This window comes from Gopherus evgoodei, chromosome 5 (assembly GCF_007399415.2).
Source record: "Gopherus evgoodei ecotype Sinaloan lineage chromosome 5, rGopEvg1_v1.p, whole genome shotgun sequence".
NCBI lineage: Eukaryota > Metazoa > Chordata > Testudines > Testudinidae > Gopherus > Gopherus evgoodei.
This window is the reverse complement of record NC_044326.1, coordinates 109796115-109813136: the sequence shown is the minus strand read 5'-3', so window position 1 is coordinate 109813136 and position 17022 is coordinate 109796115. Positions and strand designations below refer to the sequence as shown.

The 17022-nt window shown below is 41.7% G+C and overlaps 1 protein-coding gene across 2 annotated transcripts in view; it reads left to right on the top strand.

Moving 5' to 3' along the window:
- Positions 1 to 5704: 5704 nt before the first annotated feature.
- The window catches only part of PPP3CA (protein phosphatase 3 catalytic subunit alpha), a 334558-nt gene continuing 323240 nt past the window's right edge, over positions 5705 to 17022 (top strand). For both annotated transcript variants that reach the window (XM_030564446.1, XM_030564445.1), the window contains exon 1: positions 5705 to 6263. In XM_030564446.1, the coding sequence (XP_030420306.1) occupies positions 6206 to 6263 (58 nt within the window). In that variant the 5' untranslated portion in view covers positions 5705 to 6205. The remainder of the gene's footprint in view (positions 6264 to 17022) is intronic.

The following is a 17022-nucleotide window of genomic DNA, read 5'->3' as shown; positions in this document are numbered from 1 at the left end:
AGCACTGTCATATAATTATGATACATTTTATACAAAGTATGCCTTGTGAGGTATCATTTTGAAAGGCTTGATCTGTTGAACATTAGTAACCTGTTGGATTGTATGAGCTGTCATATGACAAGTCATGAAGTTTTGTTATGTTTATGTTACAGAAATAATGTTGTGAGGCTGGGAATACCCACAACTAGCCTTTCAGGTGCAACAATAGAGTAGCCAGATGTGCTGATGGCCTGTTAAAGGGAATCCACACTCCCAGCGACCATCTGAGAAGACTTCTCAGAGAAAGCATGTAGACAATGGAGAACGTTTGACCAGTGGGGGTGGACCCTCACATCACAAGCATAGATCTTTCCAGCAACCTGGAAGAAACTAAAAAGAAAGGGAAGTGACATCATGATTTGGCCTCACTCCCCCCATAACTCAACACCTGGAAACACATCTAGAGGACAAAGATTTTTAACTGAGGAGGGTGGCCCTGGGTGGAGGAGAGTTCCAGTCTATCTAGTCAAGATCTGTGACCTATTTGTACCATCTATCAGGGTGAGACACTGCTTGATTCAAATCCTGTCTCGTTTATAGAACTCATATTTTATTTCTTCGGCAATCAACTTTGATCTCTACGCTTACTACTTATAATTACTTAAAATTTACCTTTCTGTAGTTAATAAATCTGTTTTATATTTTACCTAAAACAGTGTGCTTTGGTTTAAGTGCTTGGGAAATCTCAGCTCAGATTACAAAGGCTAGTGCAGGGGTTCTCAAACGGGGGTCACGAGGTTATTACATGAGGGGGTTGTGAGCTGTCAGCTTCCACCCCAAACCTCACTTTGCTGCCAGCATTTTTAATGTTAAATATATAAAAAAGTGTTTTTAATTTATAAGGGGGGTTGCACTCAGAGGCTTTCTGTGTAGGGTTACCAGATAGCAACTGTAAAAAAACGGGACAGGAGGCAGGGAGTAATAGGCACCTATATCAGAAAAAGTCCCCAAAAATGGGACTGTCCCTTTAAAAACTGGACATCTGGTCACCCTAGCTATGTGAAAGGGGTCACCAGTACAAAAGTCTGAAAACCACTGGCTAGTGCATGCCCTCTCCACAGGGGTAGACTGGGTAATAAAGTTATACTGGTCATGCTTCTAACTAGGGCAAGACAGTATAGGCTGAGGAATGTAAGGCTGAGAAGCTGGGAGGACTTGGCTGGAGCCTCTCTATTGTTGGTTCATGAGTGGCTGGGACAAGCATTCCTGTAACTCAGTTGAACGTGTCCCTGGCTGTGGATATCTGAGTAAGTGCAGTATCTGCCAGAGGTTTGTAGCTTGTCACAGCATCACAGTGTGAGAGGGATACCCCAGCATGGTGGGACAGAGGGCTCAGCAGTGCCACAGTTCAGGTTGCACCCTGGGAACCCTGTCACAGTCACCCTTTTTGTATTTAGTGCAGTGAATGTATATCTCACATTCTCACAGCTATAGGTTAATAGCAAGCAACCACGTATAGCTTCAAAAACAAACAACTCAAAGAATGGTAATTCACACGCATGAAGTTGGCCAAAGACACACATATGGTTTCCTCTTGCACAGGCCGTACAGGTTCTTTTGCTCTGTCAGCCAAGGCATTCCTCTGCTACAAGTGGTACTCTGTCCCTGACACTACAGCATCCTTAAAAAACAGCAACAAAGAAAGAAGATTTAAAAAACAAGCAAACAACCCACCAAAATCACAGTATAGGACAGTGCAAAAGAGGAGCAGGCATCTGTCAGTAAGGGATTGTCTACACACGCAGTTATTCAGAAACAGTTAGTCTTATATAACTTCATGAGTAGCTAATCTTATTCAGGAATAAGATTGCCTTGTTTCTGTTTAGCTTAACGCACTGCATTAAACTAAACAGGAATAAGGCATGGGAAATGTCACATGATCTGTCCAAAAAGGGAGCAAAGAACAGGTGGAGTATGTGAGGGCCCTATAGTTGCTGAAGGTCTGTCAGAGAGAGGTGTAGAATGGTGTCCTTTCCCTTTGAGGTGTGTTACCTAGGGCTGTGATTAGGTGCATTTAAGGAAGAAGTCTAAAGATCAAGACAACATGAGCAGTTGGGGCAAGGGTGCAGGTGGTAGACAGTCCTAGCGCTGGCTTCCACATGGAAGAATGACACACTTGAAAACTATTAATAGTAGCACTGGATATTTCCTTCCCTTCTGAATGAATTAAGCCAGAGCTGTTGTACTGGCATCAATAAATAAATACATAACTTGCAGCAGGTGCTACCAGCCAGGCTGCCCCATTTCATTCCAGTCCAAGCAAACAGTGAGCCAGTTGTGGGGATGTTAATGTGTTAGGAGAGAACAGTGGCTCTGGTTCAAGCATCAAGTCTATTAAGGAAGGAGATTACTACTCCAATTATAGTACCAGTGGATGTGAATAACTCTTTCTATGGAACAACGGTGAGAGTTTCCTCACCAGCCAAAGAAATTTGGCTAGCAATAAACAAAATTCAATGGACAGCTGCACAATATGTGCAGCATTGCTGATCCATTTACAGACCTTGCTACATGCCTACTGATTGACATACAGTAGGATGCAATCAGTCCACAACACATTTAAGCATAATTATTCCTGTTTTCCCTTTTTTCTCTTACTGTATTTTTCTATATCTACATCGCTGAAGGTTCTTAATACTGAGAAGTAAAAGAAAGGGGGATATAGGCATTTCTAGATTATTCTAGTGACACATTTGGGTAGGAACTTTAGCAACATCAAGTTACCTGATGATCGGTAGTTGTTTTTTCTATTATTTTTTGTTAAAAATGCAGTGAGATATTTTGACATTAAATCATTCTTTAACACAGGCCCTCCTACAATTAAAAGCTGTCTTCTGTTCTTGTTATATGTGAAGGCCAGAAAACTAAATTCTTTTCTCTCAGCGGAAAGAGAAAGGCCTTGATGCTGCAGTGGGCTCTGTGGAGGTGGATGGAAGATCAACTGGAATGGTGCTATGTATCGGTACAGTGGGTTGCAATGGTCCACCCATGTAAACTCACTCCAGGGTGAGATTTTCAAAACAGCTCAGCATCCACCAATTCTCATTAAGGACAATGGAAATTGCTAGGTGCTGAGTGTTTCAGTTTCAGGGTTACTACACCTCTGTTCCCCCATTTGTAGTTCACTCCAGGAATGTCTAACCAGATCTCAGGGCTCCACCCATTACCTTGTCTCACTTCCTTCTGATGGGGCATTTTAAGGCTGCACACCTCCCTACCGTACATTGTGATATCCCCAGCAAACCAGTTTGGACCCTAACGGCTAGTGCCTGTGCATCGCTTTCTCTCCGACTATGAATTGCATATTGCCAACAATTACAAGTTACAGAGAAAACATAAAAAAATATGAAAGTTCCTATACTCATGCTAAAATCTTAACAGAGGTCACCTATCAGCCATATGGGGGCCCTAGTAGGTCAAAGTCGTTCCATCCCTTCTGCAATGGTTGAGACAGAAGGTCTTGTCTGTTTGCTGGTTCAGAAACAAGGGCCCCAGCCAGTGTAGACCCAGCCTTTCTATACCAAAAGACCTTTCTCTGTCTGTTGGTCTCTGGAAAACCCAGTTTGAACCATTTTATGCAAGCCTCCCCAGGGGAGTGGTACCTTTCTGGAAGTGTTTACCACCTTAATCACCCTCCCTTCCCCACTGTTTTATAGTTCCTGGAAGCACCGTGGCAACCCCTGCCTTCCCCAAAATGCCTATGATCCCTGACCAAGAGTGATACATCAGCTATTCATAAACTTAATACAGTATGTTCCTCCAAAGATATTGCATGCAGTTGCAATATCTGTCATACTGAGCTCTTTTAAAAATCTGTGCATGTGTGATAATATCTCAAAAAGATTGTTTGTGTGTGTATGTGCACACATACTTTAAAGTATCGAGGGGTAGCTGTGTTAGTCTGGATCTGTAAAAGCAGCAAAGAGTCCTGTGGCACCTTATAGACTAACAGACATATTGGAGCATGAGCTTTCGTGGGTGAATACCCACTTTGTCGGATGCATGTCGGCACGTCTGTTAGTCTATAAGGTGCCACAGGACTCTTTGCTGCTTTTACACACTTTAAAGAATTTTTAAGATTTGCATAACTTTTTATTTTTAATCAAGGCAGATTCAGAAATATATGTAATGGTATTTCTTGAATTGCAATGCCATCACCAATAATCAGAAAACAGAAACAAAAATATTGAGTCTGAAAATGATTTCTCTCTAGAAACTGAAACTATATAATAATATTTTGCATTCATAGTGGCCTCCATCTGAGGCTCTCAAAATACTTTATAATATTAATATGAATTAAGCATCCAGCACCCCAGGACATGTTCATTATTAGCCCCTTTATATACCATGTCTTGAAACTGAGGCACAGAGACAGAGCTGGTGCTACCCCATTGAGGGCCCTAAGCAGGAATATTTTTGCTCACCCAATCCTAAAACAGGCAAGTTCTTATAACAAAAAGCAAACACCCCTTCTTTCCCCCTTTAGCTGCTTGGGGCCCTAAGCAATTGCTTAGTCTGCGTATGCCTAGTGCCAGCTCTGTACAGAGATATTAAGTGACTTGCCCAGGATCACCTAACAAGTCTATGGCAGTTTCCATGGACCTTCTAGACTTATGCCTTACAAGACCATCCTTTCTAACCCCCATTATTTTTTGTTGAAATACTGTGTTTTTTGCTGTACAAAGCAGAGGAAAGGTAAAAGGACTTACAGTATAATAATCTAATGTGCAGGATCTGCAATAGCCTTTGCAGCTAGCTCAGCACCTCAGCATTTCCCGATTGTAAGGTTATTCCCCGCTCCCCCAAAGGCTACAGTGACTTTACTCTAATCAATTATACATTGGTTGGTTATGGTAGCTGCTAGTGAAAACCCATCCATCAACCTTCCAACTGGAAAGCTCCCATCCCAACCAGCCAAGGCCCCTCCTCCTTCCTTCGCAGAGCAGCACTACAAGCAAGAAGGAAAAGCAGGGAAAAGCTGTTGTCGGGAGCTTGGTTGATAACGGCACCGGAGCAAGAAGAAACCCAACTGACGGCTGCCCCTAACCTCAAAGGGAGAGGGGCTGCAGCGGTGCATGGACAAGCCTGTCGTGTCTCTGCCTTACTGCAAGGGATACACACGCAGGCGCGATCACCCTGGAGCTTTTCCTGTTGTGTAGCAGTAGCTACAGTGAGTGACAGGCGGAGGCCACCCCCGCCAGCTAATGACATACACGCGCTATGTCCCTGCTGTTGGGCCTTGTTTTTTTTAAAGGAGGAGACACCCTCCAACACCGCTTCTCTCCCGGTAACTTATCGCCAGCCGCGGTGCAATACCAGGGTCCAGCTTAGCGCTTCCCTCCAGCTCACAGTCCTGCCCCTCCTCCCCGCCCCCGAACCCCAAGGCAAATCACACAAGGCGCTTTACTACTCTCCTTGCTGTTCAACCAAGCCTTTAGAACGCTCCGGGGAGAATTCCACTCCCAGCTGCTGCTGTGCTCCCCCTCCCCTGCCCCCAGCCCGGCTAATGGTGAGAGTCGTCAGAACACCTGGGAGGAGAGGCGGGCGGTGGTTACCTGACAGTGATTGGCAGCCCGGCCTGAGCCAATGGCTGCGAGAGAGAGATGGGGGCGGCGGAGAGGGAGCTGGGAGGGAGATGCGGGTGTAAGGCTAGGCGGTGAGGGTAGGTTGCGCCTTGGACCGTGTGCAGCTTAGTGCCTGTGCCTATGCCTATGTGAGTGAAAAGAGAGAGGAGGGGGAAGAGACGTATCCAGATCCAGTGCAGCAGCCGGAGGAGCTGGAGCAGCAGCCGTTCTGCTGCTGTGGGGGAAGGAAGCCCAGGGCTGCTGCATTTGCACCCTGATTTTTTTTTTTAAATTTATTTTTTTCTGGCTGATTTTGCCCGTTATTTATGCAAAAAATATAAATAAGGAAGCGAGTGGCGTGATTGAGATAAATAATTAACTAGAGGAGGAGGCGGGGGAGGAGGAAGAAGAAGAAGAAGAAGGGAAGGAAAGGAAAGGAAAGCAGAGCAAACCAAACAGCAGGCAAGAGGGGCAATAACTTTAACCATAGCCAAGGACCCAGAGACACTGACTGGCCGTTTGTTGCTGCAGCAGCCGTCTCAGCCTTGTGTCTGCGCTGTGTGAGGGAGCGAGCCCTTCCCTTCTGCCTCCGGCTGCTGGAAATGTCTGAGCATAAGGCAATTGATCCGAAGTTATCAACGACGGACAGGGTGGTGAAAGGTAAGTGCTGTGCTGTGCACATACGGACACATACAAACAGCTGTCTACTTGCACTGCCCCTCCTCCATTTTTTTTTAATTTGGCTACCACCGTCCTCCAAGATACTGTACGTCTCTCCCCCTCCAAGGAACGGGGTCTGCTTATTTACTGTGCCTGCAGTTGCTAAATGGACGAGACGTGTTTGGAGGGGGGTGGAGGAGGCGGTGATGGGGGAGTGAATAGGGAGTAGCTCTGTGAGAGATATAGGAAGTGGTGGCTGTTGGTCAGGGTTGTGTCTGGGGGTGGTAATTTGATTGGTATCTTGCACTATTGACTCGGGGTTTGGGTTTGCTCGGGAGATCTCTCTGCCTAGGGCTACATTGCAGCATTTTCTCCCCCTGCCTCCCCCCTCTGCCTTCAAGTGATTGCACAGGGCTCGCGAGAGAGAGGGGGAGCCCCAGCTTCCTTAGTTGCTGGAGTGTCTGAGGCAAAAGGGAGGGGAGAGAGAGAAGCACAAGAGCTTGGCTCCCTCCTCTCCTCTGGCTGCTACTTCGGGCATTTCCCCCTCCTCCGCCTGATCCGAGCCCCTTTGGGTTGGGTGGCCGGGTTCACACGCAGGCTCCGCTGGCTTTAGGCAGATCTTGTCACTGCATTTCAGCTCCCCGCATGCATGAATATGCCCGTAAATCCCCCGATCCTGACAGCTGGGGCTCTCCTTCTCTTGCTCCCCCCTGCGTCGCTGACATCTCTCCTCTCCCTTCCCTCAAACGTGCTGCTTGATGTGGGTGACACCTGGAGCCAGCGGTTGATTCACAGAGATCTCTGTCCGGGGGGGGACTCTTGCTTTCAGTCCTTTATGGTCTATTTCTCCACCTAGAGAAGGAGGATCCGCCGATCTCTGTCTCTGTGTACACAGTACACACCTAGCCTATCCACCCAGCCACCAGTGCTGGTATGGTGAGGAAGAGCCTTTGCAGCGGCACTGGGAAGTTCTTTTATTTTCTCTGGGCGATGCCATGTAGTCCAGTAGCCAAATGAATTTCGTCTGGGGAGGGGAATGTGACTCTCTAGAATGTGGAATATTTATCCAGGATCATTCTCTCTAGGAGATGAAAATGCATGTGCAAGCAGCATAATACATTCTGAACATTAAGCACAGTAGAAGGCAATCCAAGCCACTTCCCCCATCCTGGTTATTGTTTATGATTTGGCCTGGCTGAATGTGAAGTTATCCAATAGAGACACTGTGTGCCCTTGTATCTTTGCATGTGTGTGCACATATCTGCTTGTGGGTGTTGTTCCCCACAAATAAATATAATCTTGATGACTTGGCTCCATTGTAAAAACATACATATGTGTTCTATGAGCTGAATGCTCCTGAGACACTCATTTGTTGAAAAACATTCAAGAGTTTTCAGTACCCGCACAAACACAGTGCACAGCAATAAAAGAATGTTTATTCCTTTATGGAACAAATGTGTGTGATTTTAATATATGTAAAATGTGCATATTTCTATATATATACTTTGGTGTAATACAGTGTATCCATCATAGGCTATAAACCTGTATTCATCTCCAGATTTTTTTTGGTGAAATACAAGGTCCAAATGGGCTGTTAATGATTCCAGAATCCACGAAACTTAGACAAAATTGGCTCTGTATCTTGCACAATTTTATGTGTTTACTTGAGCATCAACCAAAACCCAATGTAAATCTTATTGAAAGATTCACATCATTTAAATCTTTGTATTTTAATTTTTCTGTTTTTTTCTAATTGTTTCATATCTGAGGTGTGTTGTTTTTTTTTTTTTTAAAGAAACTTGGTTGTATGCACTATAGCAAGAGTTCTAAAAAATGGAGTTTGCCTTTATCTTGTGAAATAAGAAATATTTGTCAGATGACTCAGGTAATATTACATTGAATCATGGTCCTGTGACATCAAAGTAAAAGAGCAAGGTTTTTAAAGTTTGTAATATATGACTAGACTTTTCTGATACCCTTCAATTAGAGATATTATGTATATTATAAACATTTCATACATTACAAATATTTTGCATAATATCTGGAGTACACTAGTAATTGGGGGTTGAATGAAGATTTCTTCTTAAATTTTGTGTTTGACTCTGTGTAAAGGTAGGACCAAATTGTATGGACTTTACTCAGGGAAAACTTAAATTCAGTGGATATTCTGCTTGAGTAAGAACAGATGCGGGATTTGACTCATTATCTTTTTACTTAAAATAATATCATCTTTGCTTTTCTGAATGCTGATAAATAAAATTGCTACTCCTGCATTTAGTAACAGACTCCATTACTGTTGTCTTTAAAGGCTCTATAATCAGTCTAGGGTGGTAGTTTTTTTGTTTGTTGTTTTTACACATTAATGTGAGGTTTTAGTCTCCTTATGACTCTTAATCTTAAATCACTCTTCACATTGTTACACTTCATTCTGTGTTAATGAGTATATAGGCTCCAAACTTCCCAGAAACACTATTTATAAGATACTTTGATAGCACAGATAGTTGAGATTTCTTACTTCTTTTTGTGTGGATTTTGTGAACATTCAGTCCACCAAACATTTAAGATTTTATTCCTTTTATGAAGTATTCATTAAGAGGAATTGAAGGAAGGAACAGAAATTGACCTAAATCGTGCATAGAAGACTTATTTATTCATTTGGCCTGATAGTTGTTATATGTCAACATTTTGTAGTTAATATTTGGATTCATTTAACTGGTTCATTCTTTTATTAAGCACCAAAATCCGGTTAAATGCTTAAATACAGAACCTGGAGTGAGTAATGCACAGTGAACTCTTAATAGGATTACTTTTATACTGTATCATATTCATTTTAAATTGCATTCACTGAACTGCTTTTTTATTGTTTAGAAGCATAATGAAGAAAGATAGTAATGTAGCTTTTTTCACTTGTAATAACAAAACAAATGTGATTCTTAACTTAATTTAGTGCTGTAGAATCCCAGGTCCTGTATTACATTAGTCAGAGCTATAGTATTTCTTTTTCATAGGTCATTATCTATATCTTCATGAGAGGAAAAGCTGAATAGCCTTGCAATGGTAAAATTAATAAAAATCAAACATTAAAACACATATGCAGATAATCAGTGAGCCTTAAATTGTAACAAAGAAAAATGCATCTTCTGGACCATGTTCCGATATAGCCAGTATAAACTGAGTTTTTTTTTTTTAAAAGATTAATAAATGAATAAATTGTAACATGGAACCTTATTTGGGGGCGAAACATTTTTTCGTCATGTATGTAGGCTTTAGATTTGATTGATTTTTCTGACTGCACAAGAAGCAGTGGCTCCACCAGTCAGGATTTGATGATTTACCTACTGCAAAGTTATAAGTTTAGTTTTGCAAGATCACAATTAGTCAACACATGACAGGAGATGTCTTGTTATATCAAGATCTCCAAGCTCTGTGTGAACCTTAGGTAGGTACTACGACATAACAGTTAGTGGTGGGTTTGAGAGGGTGAGAATTCTAGCAGTTTTAAACAGATTGCTGTATTGCTGACACCTGTTGGGGGGTTTTTTGTTTTCTTTTTTTCTAAAGATACTGCTAAAGAGAGTGACTCTAAAGATGAGAAATGACTTAAGTGCAAGTAAGTATTTCATACCGTGCTACTCACATGGAATTTTCTAGACTATCAAACTGATTTAACTCAAAGTAAAATGTCCTCTTTTTGTCACAGTACAGTTAGGTGTTACTGAATGCCTTGTGAGATCTTGGCTTTCTCCTACCTGCATTATGTGATTTGTTCACAGTGGCACCTGACAGCTTATTGAGTGAAATCTTAATATTCACATGTCTGAAATTACTGTACAGTGAGCAATATGAAGAAGTAATTCAAACCCGTGTATCAAAATGGCAAATTTTCAAAAGCAAATTCATTTTTGTAAGAGTTGACAGAAGTGTATTCTTGGGAATGGTAGGGAAAAAGTATCCTGCATGTCAGTCTGAAGGATACTATTGTACTTTGGTCAAGCAATGATTATTCCATTTCTTTCTCCTTAATCATTATGATGCAAAGAGGGTTGAGAACTTCTTACAACTGTAACCTGGACAAGTCAGCTTTAGACTGTTGGTATTAACATGTGAAAATCCTATTTTAAAATGTATTGTTCTGCAAACACGCATATGATTAATTCAGTGGGATTACTCATATGCCTAGAGCTGTGCATGAGCCTGAGTGTTTACAGGATTGAGGCCCTTAAAATCTCAGTGTTGCTGAAAGGTGCTGGCTTGAAAACCCTGTAGGTTGAAGTCCTTCATGTCCCCATAGAAAGGTATGACAGATGCTGAGAGGGTAACCTTCTCCATGTCACTCTGCTTATGAGCTTCTAGTCCTCCCCTTGAATGAAAAGGTGGCTAATTATCCACACTAAAAGAACAGGAGTACTTGTGGCACCTTAGAGACTAACAAATTTATTTGAGCATAAGCTTTTGTGGGCTACAGCCCACTTCATTGGATGCACGTAGTGGAAAATACGGTAGGAAGATGTATATACAACACAGAGAACATGAAAGAATGGGTGTTACCATACACACTGTATAAGGAGAGTGATCCGTTAAGGTGAGCTATTAGCAGCAGAAGAGAAAAAGAACTGTTTGCAGTGGTAATGAAAATGGCCCATTTCCAGCAATTGACAAGGAGATGTGAGTAACTGTTGGGGGGTGGGGGGGAAATCCAAATTAGGCTTGAATAAAGATTGGGAGTGGATGGGCCATCACACAAATTAAAACTATTCCCCATTCTTATTTTCCTCTCCCCCCCCCCTTACAGTTCCTCACATCTCCTTGTCAATTGCTGGAAATGGGCCATTTTCATTACCATTACAAACAGTTCTTTTCCCCTCCTGCTGATAATAGCTCACCTTAATGGATCACTCTCCTTATAGTGTGTATGGTAACACCCATTCTTTCATGTTCTCTGTGTGTGTATACATCTTCCTACTGTATTTTCCACTACATGGATCCAATGAAGTGGGCTGTAGCCCACGAAAGCTTATGCTCAAATAAATTTGTTAGTCTCTAAGGTGCCACAAGTACTCCTGTTCTTTTTGAGGATACAGACTAACACGGCTACTACTCTGAAACCTATCCACACTAGTTTACCACTTGAAGCTTCTGAAATTTGCCAGTGAGGGTATCATTGTGCTAGGTTTGGCACTGGATTTTTAAGGTGAACCGAGAGAACTAACTCATCCCACAAAGTTCACAGAACAGCTGTCTAATTTCAGTAGTGATCAAAAGGTGTTGCCCTTGGCAAGATTTGAACCAGTGACCTAGAAGGGAAAGGCTCTATATCACATTATCAGGGTATGTCTACATCTACAATTTTGCAGCGCTGGTTGTTACAGCTGTATTAGTACAGCTGTATAGGGCCAGCGCTGCAGAGTGGCCACACTTACAGCAACCAGCGCTGCAAGTGGTGTTAGATGTGGCCACACTGCAGCGCTGTTGGGCGGCTTCAAGGGGGGTTCGGGGAATGCGAGAGCAAACCGAGGAAGGAGACCAGCTTCCCCGCGCTTTGCTCTCGCGTTCCCCGAACCCCCCTGCAAACCGCAGGGAAGGAGACCTGCTTGCTCGGGGGTTCGGGGAACGCGAGAGCAAACCGCAGGGAAGGAGACCTGCTTGCACTGGGGTTCGGGGAACGCGAGAGCAAACCGCGGGGAAGGAGACCAGCTTCCCCGCGGTTTGCTCTCGCATTCCCCGAACCCCCCTGCAAACCGCAGGGAAGGAGACCTGCTTGCTCGGGGGTTCGGGGAACGCGAGAGCAAACCGGGGAAGGAGACCTGCTTGATTACCAGAGAGGCTTCCTCAGGTATGCTGGGATACCTGCTTATTCCACGGAGGTCAAGAAAAGCGCTGGTAAGTGTCTACACTTGATTACCAGCGCTGGATCCTCTACACCCGAGACAAAACGGGAGTACGGCCAGCGCTGCAAACAGGGAGTTGCAGCGCTGGTGATGCCCTGCAGATGTGTACACCTCCTAAGTTGCAGCGCTGTAACCCCCTCACCAGCGCTGCAACTTTGTGATGTAGACAAGCCCTCAGTCTCTTCAGAATGTTCTGTGTTGCATTACAGTCTCCTGAAATGCTTATGTGTAAAATATATGGATAGATTTATATATTTTTTTGGTGTGGCCCTGACTCTCTCTATTTAAATCTTCGATATTTTATACCTCAATACCTAACAAATAAAGTAGCTTGTTTAGTTACACTAGCAGGTGTTTATCAAATCAGTGCATTTTGTGGCTAGTCTTGATTTTTAGGTTCATATTCATGTGTAGTGGTGACTGGTACATATTGCTATGAGCAAGGGGATAAGGCTCAGTGGAAACTGTAAACTTCAGTACTTAGAAAAATGTATGCGCTTTTTGTAGAGCAGTGCCTCAAACTGGAATCCAGAGCATTCCCAGGTGTATTGCAGAACGGTTCTCCTTTGATGAAGCAAATGTAAGTCTTCAAGCACTGATACTTCTTGCTGTTTGGAGCTGACACTAGGATATTTTTTAGGGTTTCTTTTTTAAATTATTTTTAAACCAACTAAACTTTTTAAAAAATAGAAATAAAAATAAAACTTTTCACCTATTGTGACTGCTTCATGTATGTCTTGATTGATGCTGCTTTGGTGTGAATAGAGTGGTGGTCAAAATTGGTGAATTAGCAAATACACATCAATAATTAAATTTGTTAAGAGACCTGAGTGAAGGGAGATTAGATGCTTACAACGCTTCTTTTCCCTGAATAGGGTCGTGCAAACAAGGAGCGTGGAGGGAGTCACTTGGTGATTGATGTGATATTAATGCTGAATGCTTTTTGTTTCCTCTTCAATATTGTCATAGTACACTTCCATGTAACAAAGGATTGCACTTTCTGTACGGAAAGTGTGGGGTCAGGTTTGGAGTGAGGAGATGCAGGAGACAATCTGCATTCAGCAGTATGGAAAACTGTACTACTGCTGTCATTTGGGATTGTTTGCTCTTGATCAATTCCTTAAACTTCATATAAGACATGAGACATGCCCAGTGGCTCTGTTTTGGTAACACTTTAGTGGGAAATTTAAAGATCCCATTGCATTTTTCAAATGAACAAAGAATCTTGACCCATCTGTCCTCACTCAGTAAAACAGGCCATGTAAACTACAGTTGAGGAAAGAACGACAACTGCATACTTGCATAGTCCCTGCACTACAGTTAGTCAAAGAAAATATCTTGGCTCACTTCTGTTCTTATATGTATCTGTCCTGATTGTGGTCCCACAGTAGTCTAAAACAGAATTCACTCAGTGATTTCTATCAGTGGAATAGTGGTTGGGGGGTGTGTGTGTGTGTGTGTGTGTGTGTGTGTGTGTGTGTGTGTGTGTGTGTGTGTGTGTGTGTGTTTTAAAACTGATCCAATATGTGTAGAACTTGCACTCTGTGTACATAATATATACAACTAGTATTCATTTTTATTATACACCTCTACCCTGATATAACACCAGCCAGTATAACACGAGTTCGGATATAACGTGGTAAAGCAGTGCTCCGGGAGGGTGGGGCTGTGCGCTCTGGCAGATCAAATCAAGTTCGATATAATGCGGTTTCACCTATAACGTGGTAAGTTTTTTGGCTCCCAAGGACAGTGTTATATCGAGGTAAAGGTATACTAATATTTAGATATCTAAAATATTGAAACAGTAAGCTGAACAAGTTAAATCAAAACAAAATTCTAGCAGGATATGTATTTGTGTAGTAATGTTTCACTTAGCTAGTCATTAATTTGCTTAACCTTTGTTCAGCCATGAATACTATCATTTTTGTAAATAAAATCAATTAATCAAATAAACTTTTCAAATCTACCATATAAGACCTTCTCTTGTACAAACACACTGAAGGGAAACACATCTGATCTTAATTAAACTTCGCTGTCTGGAGAGATCTGTGATGGATGGTGGAGAACTGTCAGGCAGCTCTGTGAATGCCTGGAGGCCAGAGATTTTTTGGGGAAAGTCTTGGTCAGACTATGGATAGAAAGTTTTTTCTGCACAATTTATGGCTCTATGACAGTGGTTCCCAAACTACTTCAACCTGTGAATCCCTTTCTCTAAAATGTCAAGACTTGCAGATCCCCTCCTAAAAATGAATATTTCCAGGGATTTTTTCCTTTATCTGAATATAAATTATAAAAGCAGTGGCCTTGGAAATTTGTTTTTATGACATGCTTATTACACACTATTTATTGTTAATAATTATTTATCATTACAGTATTTTTATTACCTTATGAAAACAGCAATACTCTTCCAAGATCTCACTTTTGTAACTTGTATAGCTTTGAATAAGCCTGTTATAAGACAAGGCTCCTATGTTTCATCAAGGAGCATCAGATGTGAAACAGCAAGAAGGTATTTAAGAAGCCAGCTTGAAGAGTTCCTCCTACACAAGCATTCAGATCTTGAGCAGTCTAGGCAAACGATGCACATTACAACAAAGCTTAAATTTGTTCTTCGTAATTTAAAAAAACAATATTAACTGCCTATTTAATTTAAAAAATGGCAAAAAAATCCACTTCCTTTTCCATTTCTTATAAGGAGTCTGAGGAGATTTAAACTTCAAATGTGATAGATATGCTTGCTTTGATCTGCTTAGCTCTTGGAAATCCAGGGGCTCCAGGCTGCTGTCCTCGTGCTGCTTGTGGTCCCTAGGGACAGCTCTGTCCGCCATTAGGAATTTTTTTCCCGAGAACCTCCTGTAACATTTCACGAACCCCCAGGGGTTCACAAACCCCAGTTTGGGAATCACTGCTCTACGATGACCCATGCTCTCTCCTAGTCTGTGCTTGGTTCCAGACAGCAGAGGGTGTATGCTTTTTGGTGTTCGGAACTGTGAAAGGGGAGTTAATGCTTAGTATTATCGACATTAAGCAGCAAATTGTAACTTATGCCACTTTCCATTGGAGAATGCAGCATAGAATAGAGCAGCTACTTCTAACTTTCTTCTCTATTTCTTCTTCTCCACCCCAAATCAGGCCATAATTGTTTTTGTTGTATGCCTCTCTCTCGGTGCAAGTAGACACTTTTCCTGTAGTGTTCTCCATTACGTGCCATGCGACAGACAGAGAGCATATGAATAGTGAGATTATCCTTCACTGGGTATTTTGAGTTCACAGTATTTCAGTCACTCTGACAAATTTCAGAAGCTTAAGCAGGCTTCTATTGTTCAAAAACCTTTAGAAATACCAGTTGGAAAATTCAGTTCAGCCATTGTTAATAAGTAAGTGGTGGTAGTTTGTATTGAACTGCTTTATTTTTTAGTTCTCCAGTGTGGCTTTAAAATTAAAAAGTGTCCTTTTATAACAAGTTTCTGTTTAGTCACTTTTTCTGTTTTTAAAAAATAAAAGAGAGCCTAAAATCTGGGTTTCGTTCTGCATTTAAATATCAATGCTAGTTCCGTCAAGAATGCTCAGGCAAACTGAAGTAACATCTTATGTTAAGGGCTATATTTCCTTCTGGCACTGGTGAAGAAGTGTAGGAGACACATTTTCTGCATTACTTATTTTAAGGGATATTTATAAAAATATTATTGAACACTTTTAAAATTTGTAAAGTGTGCCCTAAAGGAAGCCACAACTTTCTAAAGAGAAACCCACTTCAAGGAAACTTCAGATACAAGAATCTGAGAATGCACACTTTTTATGTGGTTACATGAGTTGAATTTAAGATGTTACCGTGCATCACATCAGTTCTTTAAGTTGAACACGTACAACCATTTCCTCTTCTGATGAGTCAATACCTCCCTTGCTTTCCCTCATAAAAGATCATTGATGGCCTGTTAGTCAATTATGTAATCATGATAAAATGTATGGCCTCAGCCCTGCAAATAATTAAGTATGTGAGTAAAATTACTCACATGAATATCTATCTTGCATTAACCAGCTGTTCAGATAGTGGATCAAACATATATTAATGGGAAGTACAAAGCCCTGTTTCTTTTACTTTCTTTCTCTTCACTTACTGTGCTGCAGAGGTAGAACATTGTATGTGGAGAAACGGAGGGAGCAGAAGAACGCTTTGATTGTGAATATTACTTCTGATTGCTAAAAACCTATGCTGCTGCTCTTCTCCTTTTTTTCTTTACTTACTCTTCCACCAAAAAGGTAATACTGTTGGAATAACACCTCTAGAGTAGTACCTCTTTGACACAGTAATTTGCACGCATTTTGAAATTGACTTGATCTATTTTTATAGGCAAGGTTAGGCATGTTAACGTTGGCATAGCAACACTGCTGTATGAAGAGAACGTGACTCTTATTTATTTAAGATTTAACCAGGGTACCAACATGAGTTCGGAATAACACAATTTATCTGTGGACCCTGGGGCAAAAATTCCAAAAGACAGACATGCAAATCATATGTTTCTGATTTATAAGATAGTTTACGTGAGGTGTGTGGTGTTTTTTTTTTGGATAAGATGCCAACTCTGCCTTGAGCATACGTGGGTTTTGGGAATTGAAATATTAGATTCCTATACAGTACAAAGCATTTTACCAAAGCTTGAAAAAAAAATTTGCCTGATACTTCCTGGCCTAAGGACTACCCCTGCTAGCTAGGAGGAAGGAACTTTTATGTGGCAATGCCCTCTGCAATTTAAAAAAATAAAGACATTGTGTGCTGTACTTAGTCACAACCTCCTTTGTTTTCAGGTTGCTTCTCACTCGTCTTCCCTCCCCTATTCTTTCTTTCTGTCCCTACATTGTGTTCTTTTCCT